Source organism: Anolis sagrei, chromosome 5 (assembly GCF_037176765.1).
Source record: "Anolis sagrei isolate rAnoSag1 chromosome 5, rAnoSag1.mat, whole genome shotgun sequence".
NCBI lineage: Eukaryota > Metazoa > Chordata > Lepidosauria > Squamata > Dactyloidae > Anolis > Anolis sagrei.
The window spans coordinates 108,709,695-108,727,461 of NC_090025.1; the positions used below are offsets into that span (position 1 = coordinate 108,709,695).

The window sequence follows — 17,767 nt, forward strand, 5'->3', positions numbered from 1 at the left end:
AGTAGGGAGCAAAACAAAATGAAAGATGTCAGAAGAGCAATATTGATTTGGTTCCTCTCTTTCCTGTTGTAGCTGATGTGCTCTCAGTGTTGAATCAGATCAGCACTGAGCATTGTTGCATTGTTGCTGTAAGCTACCCCGTGTCCCTCCAGGGAGAGGTGTAGAGTATAAATAAAGCTATTATTATTATTATTATTATTATTATTATTATTATTAAATCAGCAAATATTTCGAATGTTTGCTTAGTACTGAAAATAAAATTCAATTAAGTGGAAGGAATATTATAGAATCATAGACTCATAGTTGGAAGAGACCATAGTTGGAAGAGACCATCCAGTCCAACCCCCTGCCAAGAAGCAGGAAAATTGCATTCAAAGCACCCCCGACACATGGCCATCCAGCCTCTGTTTAAAAGCCTCTAAAGAAGGAGCCTCCACCACACTGCAGGGCAGAGAGTTCCACTGCTGAACAGCACTCACAGTCATAAGTTCTTCCTAATGTTCAATGTTATGCTTGTAAAGTTATTTTAAAAAGGAATTCATGGCTGTTGTAGTTCAAAGACGAAAGCAGTCAGTTATAGCACAGCTGCTCTTTCTAAAAGGGTAACATTTCACTTTCTTCGTAAACTTTATTATCTAATAATTGTTGGCTTTTTTTGGTGGAAGGCAGGGAATCTGAATGTTATAAGCTGTTAGCTTATGGTAGAAAATGTACTCTTCTCATTCATCTTCTTGATACATGAACACCCAGAACTTCACTTGGCCTGCATAAATGTGTCCAATTCTGGACACCACAATTGAAGGGAGATGTTGACAAGCTGGAACGTGTCCAGAGGTGGGTGACTAAAATGATCAATGGTCTGGAGAACAAATCCTATGAGGAGCAGATTAAAGAGCTGGGCATATTTAGCTACAGAAGAGAAGGCTGAGAGGAGACTGAGAGGAGTCATGATGGCCAAGTATAAATATATGAGGGAAAGTCATAGGGAAGAGGAAGCAAGCTTGTTTTCTGCTGCCCTGGAGACTAGGATGCGGAACAATGGCTTCTAACTACAGGAAAAGAGATTCTACCTGAACATTAGGAAGAACTTCCTAACTGTGAGAGCTGTTCACCAGTGGAACTCTCTTCCCTGGAGTGTGGTGGAGGCTCCTTCTTTGAAGGTTTTTAAACAGAGGCTGGATGGCTATCTGTCAGGGGTGCTTCCAACACTTATAATCAAAACGCAGAATGTAAAGGGCCAACCATACCTGGAGGTGCCACCATCCGCTGCCATTTTTGAAACAAACATGTTTTCAGACAATCTCGAGGACTTAAATTATATGTTTTATGCCTTGACATCAATTCTTGCATTGGCTCCAATATTACACACAACTGCAAAAGAAAAAAAACAGTGCAGAAATGTAAATTTAGAGTGAATGGTGTTATAGTGAAAAGCATCCTTCTACCCAGACTTGAAACTCAGGGTTTTTCCAGATTGGTAAATGTGATGAAAGGCTGCAGCATTTGTTGCTTTAGTTTTCAGTTTATTTTTTTAAAAAATTGCAATTATGTCTTCTTGTCTCAGACTATTTCTTGGCAATTCTCGCATCAGTTGCAATATTTTATTCCCACCTTGAGCACAAAAGGTTATTCTTCTCTTCAACTCTGTTACTTCTTTTAAAAGATTTTTTTAGTGTTATAGTGCTATAGTGCACTGGTGCATCAGTGGAATGGCATGATTCTAACATTTTTTTTAAACAGTCAGAGGACAACATTGTATTTCTCTTTCAAACATTGAGATATAACCTTTGAAAAAATGCAGACCTCCCAAAAACTGAACACGCATAGACAAAAGTGAAATAACTGGCATAGCCAAGCTAAAACAAGGGAATAGAAGGATGAGAATTCACATTTTTAGTATCTTTCTTTAGTTTCAAGCTTTTACTCTTTCCCTATAGCAAAGAAAGAATTGTGTCTCCACATTTTAATTCAAGACACTGTGGGGAATTCAGAATGTTCTTTGATTGCAGGAGCTACTGCAACTCCCACGTCTGACTGTATTTTCCCCAAACCTCTTCAGTATTTTGGTCATGGGAGTTCGGCCAATAGGCTGATCAGTAAACATATTCATGGGTTCCCTGCTGTTATATTAAGACTGCTGCCCATGCTACAACATGCTTGAAGTCATTTGAAAGTAATTAGAAATAAATATTTCACAATATATAATTACATATTGTTTTTGTGATTAATCACTATGCTTTATGTTCAGTTTGTAATAATGAAAATATCATATCAGATATTTACATTAGGATTCATAACAGTAGCAAAATAACAGTTGTGAAGTAGCAACAAAAATAATTTTATGGTCGGCAGTCATCACAACATGAGGAACTGTATTAAGAGGTCACGGCATTAGGAAGGTTGGGAAACACCGGTGTATATGAAGAGGGGGCACCTGATGATGTGCTGAAAAATAGAGTGCATCTACACTGCAGAATTATTGCAGTTTGACACCAGTTTGACTGCCATGACGTAATGCTATGGAATTCTGGAATTTAAAATTTTATAAGTTGTTTTGCCTTATCTGCCAAAAGATCAAACTGCAGCTCCAGGATTCCATAACATTGAGTTAAAGTGGTTCTTCATTTTAAATATTGTATTTGTTCCCATTTTGTTTTGTTTTTTACTTCAAAACAATATATTTACAGTGTGCATAGGAATTTGATCATTTTAAAAAGATAGTCCAGCCCTCCAATTGTCTGAGGGACAGTAAACTGCCCCGTTTTAAAAGTTTGAGGGCCCCTGCTGTAGAGCTTCATATTTCCGGGTTCAGAGATATGAATTGCAGAGGGTTGCAAGGTGTGTCTAAAATATGAGGCGAGCATTTCAGCTTCTGAAATCTTTTCTGGCATGGATTTTAATGTGAATGGACAAAAATCTCTCTTGTGTTTTCCCATTCACTGGCTGAACCACAAAACCCACCCTGCCAGCTGGTGCTCTGCTAGCAGCAGTAAGCAAACAAGCAGCAAGAAAGGAGGAAATCCCTCTTCTCCGGATCCTAATGCAGTGTGCCAGGATGACCTGGGAAATGTAGTTTTCCCAAAATTTATTTATTTTGAACATTTATATCCCGTCCTATCTTGACCTCCACAGAGGGACTCAGGGCGGTTAACAACAAAAGCATAAATATACATCTTAGATTTAAAAAGTATAAAACATTATAAAAACAGTAAAACATTAGAACAATCACCAGAAGTAAATTGTCATCCTACACACACGAGTCCATCAGGGTCCGTTAAACCATAGCTCTACCATCACATTGGTCTAGTCTGCAAAGGCCTGAACCCACAGCCAGGATTTCACCTTTTTCCAGAAGGCGAGGAGGGAAGGAGCAGATCTGATTTCACTTGGGAGGGAATTCCATAGCCGAGGGGCCACCGCAGAGAAGGCCCTGTCTCTTGTCCCCACCAACCATGATTGGGATGGTTGTGGGACAGCGAGCAGGGTCTTCCCAGACGATTTTAAGGTCCTAGGTGGTTCCTAGCGGGTGATACGTTTGGACAGGTAAACTGGGCCAGAACCGTTAAGGGCTTTATAGGCCAACGCCAGCACTTGAATTGTGCTCAGAAGCTAATAGGCAGCCAGTGGAGCTGACGTAGCAAGGGCATTGTGTGCTCTCGATATCCCACTCTCAATATCCCACTCCTCTGAGCAACCTGGCTGTCGAGCATTGGATTAGCTGAAGGTAAATGCCAGAGGTTCTTGGCAAAACTATATTTCTCAAGTGATTGTAGTGGCTTGTGACATAAATAGGAAAGGATAAAACCTCATTCTGCAATTTCAGGGTTACATGTCTTTATGGGATATAGAACACTGCATAGTATTACACCAATAAACAGAAACAAGGATGGAACAAGACTTCTCAGTTCCCTTCTCCTTCTTTCAGTAATACTTTGTTGGATCCAGAGTATGACCAAACACTCATCTGGACTGACAATTTGGATTTGCCTCAGAAATAAGGGAAGCAAATTCTTTCTTTGAATGGAAAAGGTACTCACTTTATTTTGCAAACCCATTGTACTGGGTGGCTTCCACATCAGACATTGGTAAATCTGCTCTGGATTTTAGTCTGTGAACACTGGTGGAGTTTGGGAGAAATAGACCTTGACATTTGGGAGTTGTAGTTGCTGGGATTTATAGTTCAGCTATAATCAAATAGCATTCTAAGCCCCACCAACAACAGAATTGAGCAAAACTTCCCACACGGAACCCCCATGACCAACAGAAAATACTGTGTTTTCTGATAATCTTTGGTGATCCCTCTGACACCCCCTCACAACCCCCACCCCAGAAGTCTCGACTCACAGGTTGAGAAACCCTGTCCTAACCAGTCTTCCCCAACTGTATGTTTTGTATTTTGGGAGTTGGAGCCCAATAATCTCAATGGCTCCAGATTGAAGGAAGTGGTCTTAATCAACAAGAATTTTCATCTAATGATCGGAACCAGTCTTCTTCGGTCTCAGATTTTAACTGATAAACTCCTTAAGCAGTTTCCACCATAAAGATCTATGGAGGTTCATAGCAACCTTGTTTAAAATATGAAAGTGTTTAATTAGAACTGAAAACAATAGTTATGAATAGAATCTCCCTATATATTTATTCTTAAAGAAACATCTTGTCACTTCCCTTGAAATTCCTCAGATGATTTGTGTGACTTGCCTCAAAATTTACCTGCTTGAGAAAAATTTCCTAAAATGAATGCCCCTCAGAGAAATTTCACTTTATTTGTTTTCTCCTTAAAATTTCACTGAAGTCTTACAAATGTTTAACTTGAGAGAAAAAAAATGTCAAAAATCCTGAAATGATATTTAAGGACCAGCTTGTCCAATATGAAACTGCTTGGTTGTTGTAGGTTTTTTCAGGCTATATGGCCATGTTCTAGAGGCATTCTCTCCTGATGTTTCGCCTGGATCTATGGCAAGCATCCTCAGAGGTAGTGAGGTCACTACCTCTGAGGATGCTTGCCATAGATGCAGGCAAAACGTCGGGAGAGAATGCCTCTAGAACATGACCATATAGCCTGAAAAAACCTACAACAACCCAGTGATTCCAGCCATGAAAGACTTCGACAATACATGAAACTGCTTGTTACTTCTGGTGTTCTTCCAAGGCCTTGCTCTGATTCCTCTGGGTTGTGAAGACAAAGCTGAGGATGCATGTGTGATATGGTCCAGGGCTTTTAAAGTAATTATACACAGATTCTCTTCTTTGCCTCAATGTCAGCATATTGTAAAGAAGTTGCCACCCCAAAGGAGTTTTGGAAGAACAACAAATTGTTCTTCTGCTGTGGGAAAGAAAGGTGTGATGTATCATAGCTAGTTTTAGGGAATCGGGTAGGGATAGCATATTGCTAAAGCGCCACAACAGTACATTCTAGTGTGCTTGTTAGTATCATTTTAAGTAACTTTAAGTATAACACTTGTTAAAAGCAGTGTGAAGGAATATAGACAGGACCTGTTAAACTAACATATATTATGGAGAAAGGGTGACCCACCCCCCACCCCCAGATTATTTTATTTAATTCATATCACATTTCTACAAATAGTAGATCTTAATACATCAACTAAAAGGAGCAGCAGAGGTGCAATGGGTTCAACTCTTGTGCCAGCTGAACTGCTGACCTGAAGGTCGGCAGTTCGAATCTGCAAGGCAAGGTGAGTTCCCATCTGTCAACTTCAGTTTCCCATGTGATGACACAAGAGAAACCTCCCACAGGATGGTAAAACATCTGAGCGTCCCCTGGGCAACGTCCTTGCAGACGGCCAATTGTCTCACACCTGTAGCGACTTGCAGTTTCTCAAGTCGCTTGACATGAAAAAAAAACATAAACTTTTCATATCACTGATTTAATACTACCACTCCAAACCATCTTTTAAAGTACAGTGGAAATTACTGTTAGTAGAATAGATATATTCAATGCATGAGAAATCAGCAAGGCGGGAAGGGCATCCATGCATTTTGATGTTCTTTTTATATGCATTTCAAGTACATATTCCTCCCCCTCCTCAAACCCCATCTAGTTAAAATCAGTGAAGGAGAGATTGATTTTCAAATTCAGATGGCTAACGCATATGACAAGTGAACTGACAATTAATTAACAGAAGTCTCTAAACATTTTTAAAGCTAAATATGTGGATGTCTGACATTACATTCTGAAAACCTGAGAAAAAACTGCTGTCCTTACATGGCTCAAAACAACCCCTCGTTCATTAATTCAGTACACAAGTTTATTACCAAATGCATCTTAAGGATGTAAAGACACCAAAAATAAGGTTCCTCTTGACTTACAATCTGTAAGTGGATCAAGGTTCATCAAATGTGGGTTTTTTGGGGTTATTTTTTCATATTCTGAAACGTGTACAAGAACAGATTTGTTTTTGGTGTACACAACAAATAAGTACTTTACTTTTCCTTTCTTCAACTCATGTATTGCACTTGTTTTTAATTCCTTACCATCAGCAAACATGTTCTTTACACGTGAGATGCACAATAAAGCTATGTAATTTTTCCAGTTCCGGGCTCCAGGTGGCAGAACTAACTCAGCAAAGGCAGCCAAAAAAGCCCACACTTGAAATGCTACGGCGGAACACAAATGTATCTGCATTCAATTTAATTAATTCATTTTACTTGGCCTTTGCATTTTAAGCAAGGAATACAGTGTTTTGGAGTCAAGTAAGATGTACGCCATATGGTGAACATATTCGGATCACTTTTGTAGAGAAAAATCTCTACTGAAATCTTAAAGCTGCAGAATTGAAAACTCAGAAAGGCATGAGTCTTTAAATCCTTAAGGATGGGGGATGGAAGAAGTTGCAAAGAGAGCAAACGGCATCTGTACACGTTGCTTTAATATAGTGGGGCAAACATGTGTTGGATCTTACTCTGATTACAAGGAAACTTGTATTTCTGTTAAATGGGAATCAAGGAATTTTTTGCCTTCGCTTATAAGGAAAAATATTAATACTCTTTCCATTGTTCTCTTCCAATATTAATACTCTTTTCATTGCACCACTAGAGACCACTGTGGTGCAATTGGTTAAACCCTTGTACCGGTTCTGAATGGGGTTACACTTCCCCTGGAATACTGTGGTTGCAGCAGCTTGAGAATGATCCTGGATCCATCTTTCCAAACATCAGCCCAAGTAGATGGGACTGTCAGGAGTGCTTACTTCCAGCTTTGGCTGATACATCAGTTGTGTTCCTTCCTAGAATTGAAGGACCTAAAGATAGTAGTGCATGTGTTGGTAGCCTCAAGGTTGGATTTCTGCAATGCACTTTAACTTAGGCTATTTCTGAAACAAGTTCAGAAACTTCAAATAGTTCAATACACGACAGCCAGATTAGTTACAGGAATATCTAAGAGTGAGCATATCACACCTATACTAAAGTCATTCCAGCCCAGCTTACCGGTCAGAACGTATCTCTCCTTATGAACCATTTAGGAGCTAAAGATTGTCTGCTCTCGATCCCGCCTTTTTCACATGCACGTCTGGTGGGGACAAGAGACAGGGCTTTCTCAGTGGTGGCCCCTAGGCTGTGGAAATCCCTCCCTAGGGATATTAGATAGGCCCCTCCCTCCTGACTTTCTTCCTGGCTCTTCAAGCAAGCTTTTGGAAGTGCAGCGTAATAGATAAATATGAAATTATGAAGAATGAACATGAAATGGCTAGATGTTGCTACTGGAAAACAAGTTTAACAGGACGACACTAGTGTTTATATGTTTTAATGGTTTTATATGGTTTTTATATTGTTACGCAGAATGTTTTTAATTGTATTTTTAATGAATGTGTGGCATTGAATTGTTGCCAATCTGTAACCCATTTTGAGTTGCCTTAGAGCTGAGAAAGGCGAGCTAAAAATACCATAAATAAATAAATACATACATACATACATACATTACATACATACATACATACATACATACATACATAAATTCCACTGGCTGCCAATTTGTTTCTAGGCAAAGTACAAAGTGTTGTTTTTGGCTTTTAAAGCCCTAAATGGTTTGGGTCCGGTTACTTTCAGGATTGCCGTCTCCCATATAATCCGTTCCTGTTCCTCTGGTTTATTCCAGCCTACCAGAACCCAACTGGAAACCATCACCCAGAGGACATTTCCATTGGCTATCCCAAGACTGTGGTACAACCTACAGGAAGTACTCTGACAGCTCAATCAGCTGTCAGACTTTAAGAGACAATTGAATACCTATCTCTTCTGGTAGGCCTAACCAGTCAATTTTTAACTATGACTTTTAAACTCATGTCTTGTGTTTATTGTATTTTAATCATCGTTCTGTGTATTTTATTCACAGAAATATGTTTTAATATATCTATTTCACATAATGTTTTATAATGATGTGTTTTAATTGTGTTGTATTCTGATTCCAGCCTCAAAGAGAGGTGAGTAATAATAATAATAATAATAATAATAATAATAATAATAATTGTCATTGGATATCTTTGTTTCAAAGCAGCAGCTGTATGATCATATCAGCAATGTTCTTTTACTACCTTTTGCAATTGTTTGGCTTTTCTAAGAATGGAAAAATAATGGTTTTGAACCTACCAGAAATTCCCATGCAAACAATATCTATAGGAAACAGCACGGGAAAAAGCTGCTTTCCTTGTATGCAATTTCCTCTCACTATCATGTGGCTTTGCTGTATGACATTTCCTTCCTCTCTATTGCTCCAAAAGGCAAACAATCCACTATTCAGCAGTTCTGACTCAAATCCTAACACCTGATGCTTCTGATATGCAAACTGCAGGCTTTTCCTATTTACGCAACAACAAGACCTTATCAGTTTACTGCTTTCCACTTTTGACTATAAAAATGCTGCTACAATTGTCACTTTTGACGTGGGTCCTTGGCAGCTTGCTCAGATTCGGAAGAACTCCAGAATGTTGCTCATCTTTTTAGGTCATCACTGATCCAAAACAAATGTACACTATTACATAAATGAAAGAATGAATGAATAAAAATGTAATATACACGCCATGAAACAGGCAGACATAAAGAAATTTGATCAACATACACTATAAAAGACAGTGGCTACAATACATTTGTGTTACTTATAACCCTCCATGCTAGCTTCTGATGCCTCTTTTTTACAGTTCCAGTCATGCTGTAAAACCAGGAGGATTATTGGAGTTCCTGATCATATAGAAAGAGTCCGACAAGCATGTAATTGGATGTCTAGCCACTATCTTTAGAGCTTGCGATGAAATGTTTCAGAAAGAAGGTTAGTTTGAGCAAGCATAGACTCATTGAATCAACTGCTGAATGGTGAGTTAATATGCAAATACTACTGGTTCCAAGGGTTTACTTTAATTCAAAATAAGAAGAATAATAGGATTCTGCTGCTCTCCTGAGTACACTATCTGCTTTGAACTGGATTATATGGCAATGTAGACTCATATAATCCAGTTAAAAGCAGATAATGTGGATTATCTGCTTTGATCATCTGGATTATATGGCAGTGTTGAAGGGGGCTGTACTGGGCTATAATCATAGGGTTGTATTTGATATTTAATGTCTTAACTGGCCTAAATTCATGGTAACTGAGGGTACAAGCACCTATTCTTACATGACAATTGTCTCCCTCTCATCGTATCTAATTCAGAAGCCCTTGCGCAGCTGCATCTTTAAGGGCAAGCTGTGATCTGCTAGAAATGTTGCCTACCTGGTGGTCTTTAGAGTTTGCAGAATGCCGTGGCTTTCCAATAGGCCATTCATTAAGGTGATTTTTGTGTATTTTTTCATTAGATGTTTTGAACTGGAGGAGCTGCTGATTTTATATTGTTTGCTACTGGCCATACACTTTGTCTGCTTATTACATTTTTATTCCATTCTTCCTTTGAGCTGTTCATGGCGGCATACCTGTTTAATTTCTAACCTTTTTTCCATTTGAGCTTATCACCAAATCATTGAGAAACTTATTATTTATTATCTATTATTTATTATTGTTTTACACCAATATTCATGACACAGATGTATAGTCAGTCTTCCACATTTTCTGGGGTTTGAAGCACAGGGGCCCACAAAAATTATAAAAAGCAAATTTTAAAATGCTAATATTTTTAACCTCAGAGAACACCTCTCTAAGTTCCCTAGCACAGTTCTATAGCCAACTTCCACTGAAAGTCTAACACAGAATAGCACTGGAAAACCTAGAGATTCCTAGAGAGAACATTTTAATCAAATCTGTAAATAATCAAATCTGCACAAGTCAAATCCACAAATGGAGAGGGCTGACAGATCATGAGGAATACCATTCCAGATGGAATTACAGGATGTCTAGCTACCAAAATTTTCCAATTCACCACCAACACTATACTACATTTTATACTAACTTGTCTCTTGGGAGCACTTAGAACCATAGAATCAGACGCAGACTGCGGCCAGGAAATTAGAAGACATTTACTTCTTGGAAGGAGAGCAATAACCAATCTCGATAAAATAGTGAAGAGTAGGGACATCACACTGGCAATGAAGATATGCATAGTTAAAGCAATGGTATTCCCCGTAGTAACCTACGGATGTGAGAGCTGGACCATAAGGAAGGCTGAGTCAAGGAAGATAGATGCTTTTGAACTGTGGTGTTGGATGAAAATTCTGACAGTGCCTTGGACCGCGAGAAGATCCAACCAGTCTATACTTCAGGAAATAAAGCCTGACTGCTCACTGGAGAGAAGGATATTAGAGGCAAAGATGAAGTACTTTGGCCACATCATGAGGAGACAGGAAAGCTTGGAGAAGACAATGATGCTTGGGAAAATGGAAGGAAAAAGGAAGAGGGGCTGACCAAGGACAAGATGGATGGATGGTATCCTTGAAGTGACTGGTTTGACCTTGAAGGAGCTGGGGGTGGAGACAGCTGACAGGGAGCTCTGGTGTGGGCTGGTCCATGAGGTCATGAAGAGTCAGAAGTGACTGAATGAATAAACAACCAAAAAATCATAGAATTAGAAGAGACCTCATGGGCCATCTAGTCCAACCCCCTGCCAAGAAGCAGGAAAATCGCATTCAAAGCACTTGCTTAGTTTCCCAATAGCCAAGATGGGCAAAGACTAAGAATCCAACTAGCTAGCTGCTTTTTGCAAGCCAATTGAAATATGATATGATGATAATGTGATACCATTGCTTTAAAATTAGAATTGATGTTTTAAATGACTTAGGACTTCATCCACAAGTGGGGGGAAAGCAGGGGGATGTGGAGGAAACTGTCTTACTTTGTTCTCTACCACCAAAGTTCATCTTCTTGGATGGCCAGCCATCCCATGTTATTTCTACATCTTTCCCTATCCCGCCCCGTCCCCAATTTAAAGTCGAGTAATACTTGGCTCTTGAAGATGCATTCTGGGCTCCATTTCCATACAATCCAGAAATGGAGTCCCACCGAGTTCCATACGTCATGTGATGGCCTTCATGGGACTCCTGTTTCTGAAGTGCATGGCAACGGAGCCCAGAATGCGTGGAATGGAATAATTAGAAACTTCCTCTTTGACTCTCCATCTACACCAGCACTCATTCACAAAGAAGCCAAAGACCTTTTTAAACTACAACTCTCATAATTCCACAGCATTGAGCCATGATAATTAATGTGAGGTCAAGCTGCATTTATTCTACAGCAAAGATGAATTCAGTGATTCGGTATCTGTCTCCCAACACACTTAAATCACACATAAAATAATAATAATAATAATAATAATAATAATAATAATAATAATCTTTATTTTACCCCACCACCATCTCCCCAATGGGGACTCGGAGCGACTTACATGGGGCCAAGCCCGAACAACAATTACAATAAAGAACGACTGAATGCAAACCAAAAATGCAAACAATAACAGTAAACAACATCATAATTACAAAAACATATGAATATACAACAATATAAAATTACAATAAACACAAACGCAGTGACAATGGGCAGGCCACATGCAATGGTTAAAAGTAGAACTAATTAAAACTGGTTAAAAAGCTCAGTGAGATAAAAGAGAGACAGATTGTTTGTGGAGGAGGGCTCATTATGGTGGGAGTTGTGGAAACAAGCTTTCCCACAAGGGGGAATATATACTCCAGTGATAGAACATTACACATGAGGGATAATGTGGGATTGAGTACCTATTCACCAAAGGCGCAACGGAAGAGCCAGGTTTTGAGGTTCTTTTTAAAAGTGTCTAGGGTAGGGTACATTGAGAGAAACCACAGAAACCATATCACTGTTTTAGCTATTGCAAATATCGGGTCACAGTCAAACTGAGAAGAACAGATACATGACTGAAATAAGTATGCACCATTTTGAGAGACTGAATGAAAAGAGCAAACCAACCCTATCTTTAATATTTCCATCTTACCTCATATAAATATTAACAGACCACAATGAAAACAGCAAAACTAACTCCCTACATACATAAATGTGTAATTCATAGTTAAATTAAACATTTGCTGACTGAAATTAGCCATTGTCCATTAATCAACTAAGTTTTTGTTGATTTGCTTTTTAGATATACTTACATTTTTCCAAGCCCAATTATAATCTACATACAAATAATAAAGCCAAAGAAGTAAGGCTATTCCCTGCTTACAAATCAAAACCCTGCAATCTGCTTCGATGGAATAAATCTCCTTCTAGGTCTCTATGAAATAATCTCATTTCTACACTGCAGCTCAGACACAAATGTCATGTTTTTCACATAACTGGTTCTATTTTTAGACTGAATTGCAGAAAACCTGTATTAATAAACGGGAGAAAAGTACAGTGGCTTGCTACATAGTAGTAGAAATATAGGGTTGTTTTTTTGTTACGGATCTATTGCTTGCTACCAGAACTCCTGAAGTACACCTACTCCAAATATTAATAATCTTCCAAACCCTTGGCAATATTGTTAATTTCTGGGGGGTGATTTTGATCTCAGCATCAATATGTTTTCATTTACATTACCAAAATCAAATATTGCTTGAATAATGATAAAACACCTCCCTCGTAGTCGAATAGAAAGCAACATTGAGATTAGTGGGCATTTCATGCAATCAAATCTTGTCAATTTCAAAAAGGAAAGAATGAAATCTTAGGGTCTTTAAAAGATTAATAACACAGAACTAATTCAGGATAATGGTAAATGGTGTATTAACCATGAATTTGAATTACTCTGGTTCAAATGTTACCTTCGCCAGGAACACCTTTCTCTCCCACCTTTCTGGAATTGTTTGTTTTGTCCTGCAACTGCAAATAGACTCTTTTTGTAAAGAACGTAAGTTCCGAGTTCTTTCAGGGATATCTATTTTTTTAATCTCCTTTACTTCATTATAAACCCCTAGATTCATACCCGGTGGCCAGATGGATGTTTACATAAACATACTTAAACTGCAGTAAAAGTCCATTTTAGGTTACATAAAATAAGCAGCAATTACTGGGAAATGGAACTTTTTAATTAAATGTATTTGAAGGAAGTAGGGATTAATGATTTTTAAAGTAGGAGAGTATTTAATGCTTACCACCATGGATCATCCTGTACCAATGCTGTATCGCTGCTATTTATCAGTGGTGTTTCCTAGTATTTGTTACTTTCGGTTTGGACAAATTGTGAACCAAATTGGGATGACTCAAACAACTCTGAGAAATGTGGAGAACTGTGGGGAAAAAATAAACATTCCTCTTGTTGACGAGCCAAGACCCCCCCCCCCCGAAGACTTTTAGTTCACCAAGGGTTAACAAATAAATATATTATTTATTTGTTAACTATTTATTTGTCTTCAAACACAATTTTAGCTGTAAACCCTAAAATCTATCATGTCCAACTCTTTAATAAATTTGATCTATTTTTCATGACTTTTGTGTATTTTTTTCCTGTGTACTATATGTATTTCTTATATATAAAATGTATAAAACATCTTTATAAAATGTAGTAGGTTGTAGCCCTGAAACAGTCACCTCTTCATGACCCTGCTGAGATGATCTCTTGAGAACAAGAAAGTTGGGCAAATCCCCCTGACCATTTCCCAGACCAGATAATTACAAAAATCCATTTATGTTTATGCAGAGATAGGTGACTTCCCATGTCAGCCCAGATAAAATAAATCCTGTTTGTCTAGTTATATGGTTCATTTGAAGCTGAGGTATTACTGCCCGCAGAAACAGAAGCTCAGAGGATGTGCATGTGTTAAACCTCTTTATTGACAGCCCTCTCAGCCAATCCCAGCACGGATCCTAGCCAGCCTCTTTTCTGGCCAATCAGGGGAGGGAGCGGGAAAATGGAATAGCTGTCAGAGCTGTTCATGTATGTTAATGTGTGTACACTTTGAAGCATCTGCTTGTACTTGCATTCCTTTTGGTTGAATTGAACAAATCTCTGTTGCTTGTCTTGAACCTAGTGAGTGTTTCTCTGTCCTGGCCCATTCAATTTAGCTTGTGCTCACTAGGCACAAATCCTTTTATCCACAGTCCTATCCACTAGGCTTGGGTAACCACAGAAAAATTTGGTTCTAAACTCGTTTTGTTTTTAGGGGGCCCTTGCGTTTCTTTTTTTTAATAATTCCGAAATTTTCCTTTTAAAAATTTCGAAATATACGAAATTTCGTATAATTACGAATCGATTCGTTAATGGCGGACGCGATTGCACAATATGCTAAAAAAACCTCCAAATGGGACAGGGGGAACTTCTGAAGCTTCCCTCTCCCTCTGTTGTTGACTGTTGGTGTGATAAAACAAACAACAACTATAAAACTTGCACCAGACATGCCAAAATAATTACGAAATAATTACAAAATAATTACGAAATAATTACAAAATAATTATGAAATGATTACAAAATAATTACGAAATAAATTGAAAAAATTGTTTCGAATCTAATTTACTCCTCACACTATTCCTGCATGGCTCACTATTGGATCATAAGCTAATTTAAATACGAATTAATAACAAATTACAAAATTAATGAACGAAACCACCCAAGCCTACTATCCACTTATATCCCCATTCCAAAAAAGGGAAATGCTAAAGAATACTTAAACTTTCATACAGTGGCCCTTATTTCCAATGCCAGTAAGGTAATGCTCAAGACTCCAGCAATACATGGAGCGAGAGTTGCCAGATATACAAGCTGGGTTTAGAAAAGGCAGAGGAATGAGAGACCAAATGGCCAATATCCGCTGGATAATGGACAAAGGCAGGGAGTTTCAGAAAAACATTTATTTCTGTTTTATTGAGTATTCTAAAGCCTCTGACTGTGTGGTCCATAATAAATTGTGGCAAGTTCTTGGTGGTATGGCAATACCAAATCACCTTGTCTCTCTCCTGAGGAATCTGCATAAGGACCAAGTACCAACAGTAAGAACTGACTATGGAACAACAGACTGGTTCAAGATTGGGAAAGGTGTACGGCAGGGCTATATACTCTCACCCTACCTATTCAACTTGTATGCAGAACACATCATGCGATGTACGGGGCTTGAGGAATGCAAGGCTGTGGTAAAAAATGCTGGAAGAAACATTAACAACCTTAGATATGCAGATGATACTACTTTGATGGCTGAAAGCAAGGAGGAGCTGAGGCGCCTTCTAATTAAGTTGAAAGAAGAAAGCGCAAAAGCTGGGTTGCAGCTAAACATAAAAAAACAAGATTATGGCAACAAGAATGATTGATAACTTTGAAATAGAGGGAGAAAATGTGGAGGCAGTGACAGACTTTGTATTTCTAGATACAAAGATTACTGCAGAGGCAGACTGCAGCTAGGAAATCAGAAGACGCTTACTTCTTGGGAGGAGAGCAATGTCCAATCTCGATAAAATATTGAAGAGTAGAGACATCACACTGGCAACGAAGATCCGCATAGTTAAAGCAATGGTATTCCCCATAGTCACCTACGGATGTGAGAGCTGGATGATATGGAAGGCTGAGCGAAGGAAGATAGATGCTTTTGAACTGTGGTGCTGAAGGAAAGTTCTGAGAGTGCCTTGGACCGCGAGAAGATCCAACCAGTCCATACTTCAGGAAATAAAGCCTGACTGCTCATTGGAGGGAATGATAGTAGAGGCAAAGATGAAGTACTTTGGTCACATCATGAAAAGAAAGGAAAGCTTAGAGAAGACAATTATGCTGTGGAAAATGGAAGGAAAAGGAAGAGGGGCCAACCAAGGGCAAGATGGGTGGATGGCATCCTTGAAGTGACTGGCTTGACTCTGAAGGAGCTGGGGGTGGTGATGACCGACAGGGAGCTCTGAAGTGGGCTGGTCCATGAGGTCACAAAGAAGTGCAGCAGGTGGCCTTCTAGCTCCAGCATCCCCCAGGGATCGAAGCATTTTGGCGTCAAATGCCCTGTAAGGGGCCTGGTGTGGCAGTTTGACTAGGTTTTGCCCTCCCATGGAAAGTTTTTTGGAAAACACAAAAAGAAAACTGGAAGCAATCGCTTCCTATTTTGAAAAGAAGGCATTCCTTGAACCTAAAAATATGACAAAAATGCTCCCCACACTCTAGAGGATATTTGGTGGTATTTTTTCTGCATTGATGAGAGTATGAAAGAGAGAGAGAAAGAGAAAGAGCATGCTGCCACCCAAGGTCTCTAGATGTGTAAGGTATCCTCCTCGCTTCCTACAATGGCCTTAGAGAGGAACCATAGAAGTTCTTCTCTCAATACGGATTAGCATGGCAATCTTTTTGTCTGCGTAAAATGAGAATTACATTTAGATGGTGCTCTGATTTACAGCCATTTCTTTGTCTTCAAACACATAGTTCAAAAGACAAACTTCACAGCATTCATAAAATTTTACAAGCAAGAAAAACAAAAGATGAACTGATGAAAGTGACCTTCAATCACAAAAGAAGTTACAGAGCTCTCGAGTAAAATCCATTAGAGAACTATTCAATTCTCCTTGCCTGCTGGAATATACAGGGTGCCTCAAAAGCCTCCATATATTAACAAACTCATATTATATTTCACATTACATTATATTTTTTATATTTAAGAGCTGTGGTACAAGGAAAAGATTAGAAACGTGGATCATTTAAAAAATGCATTTGAGGTGTAGTTACTTGCATAACAACTGATATCTTGGGAAACATATTTATTTATTTATTTATTTATTTATTTATTTATTTAGAGCTTTTATAACCCGGTCTTCTCGACCTCCGAAGAGGGACTCGGGCCGGCTAACAGCAGAAAATTCATACAGACATAGAATAAACATGTGGGAGAGAAGACAGTTGTTTGCAGAAAGTGATGGCCGATATGTAGAGAATATGTTGTAAAATTTTGTAATGGATAAAAAGGTACATTTAGCTACAATTTCCTATTTTCCCTATGTATGGTGACTTTTGGGACACCTGGTAACACAAGTTGTGCATCCACCCTCTGAAATACTCCAAAATTGTTTTCTAATGGTTTAGTGTACACAAAATTTGTTTAATGCACAAAATTATTAAAATATTATATGAAATTATCTTCTGTTATGTGTATAATGTGTATATAATTTCACAATTAGACTTGGGTCCCTTGTCAGTAGAATAAAGCTCTTCTATCTGATGTACAGTATATAAGTTGCTTGTAATGGGTATGTATCATGTGCATTGGATAATGGACATTTTCATGTTTAACCCAGCTACCTGTTGCTTTCCTATTGGCTGCTAGGAAATGGCACTTTCTTATATTAGCTTGGAAGTTTTATCTTCACCTAGTACATGTATGGCCTTCAGCTGCTGAGGGAGTTTATCGCTACCAATAGCTACAA

General features: G+C 38.6%; 1 protein-coding gene across 4 annotated transcripts in view; it reads right to left on the minus strand.

Annotated features, from left to right (window-relative positions):
* Nucleotides 1-17,767, minus strand: part of LDB2 (LIM domain binding 2) — a 265,396-nt gene that overhangs the window by 11,468 nt on the left and 236,161 nt on the right. For all 4 annotated transcript variants that reach the window (XM_060777931.2, XM_060777929.2, XM_060777933.2 and 1 more), the window contains exon 6: nt 1,248-1,371. In XM_060777931.2, coding sequence (XP_060633914.1) covers nt 1,248-1,371 — 124 coding nt within the window. The remainder of the gene's footprint in view (nt 1-1,247; nt 1,372-17,767) is intronic.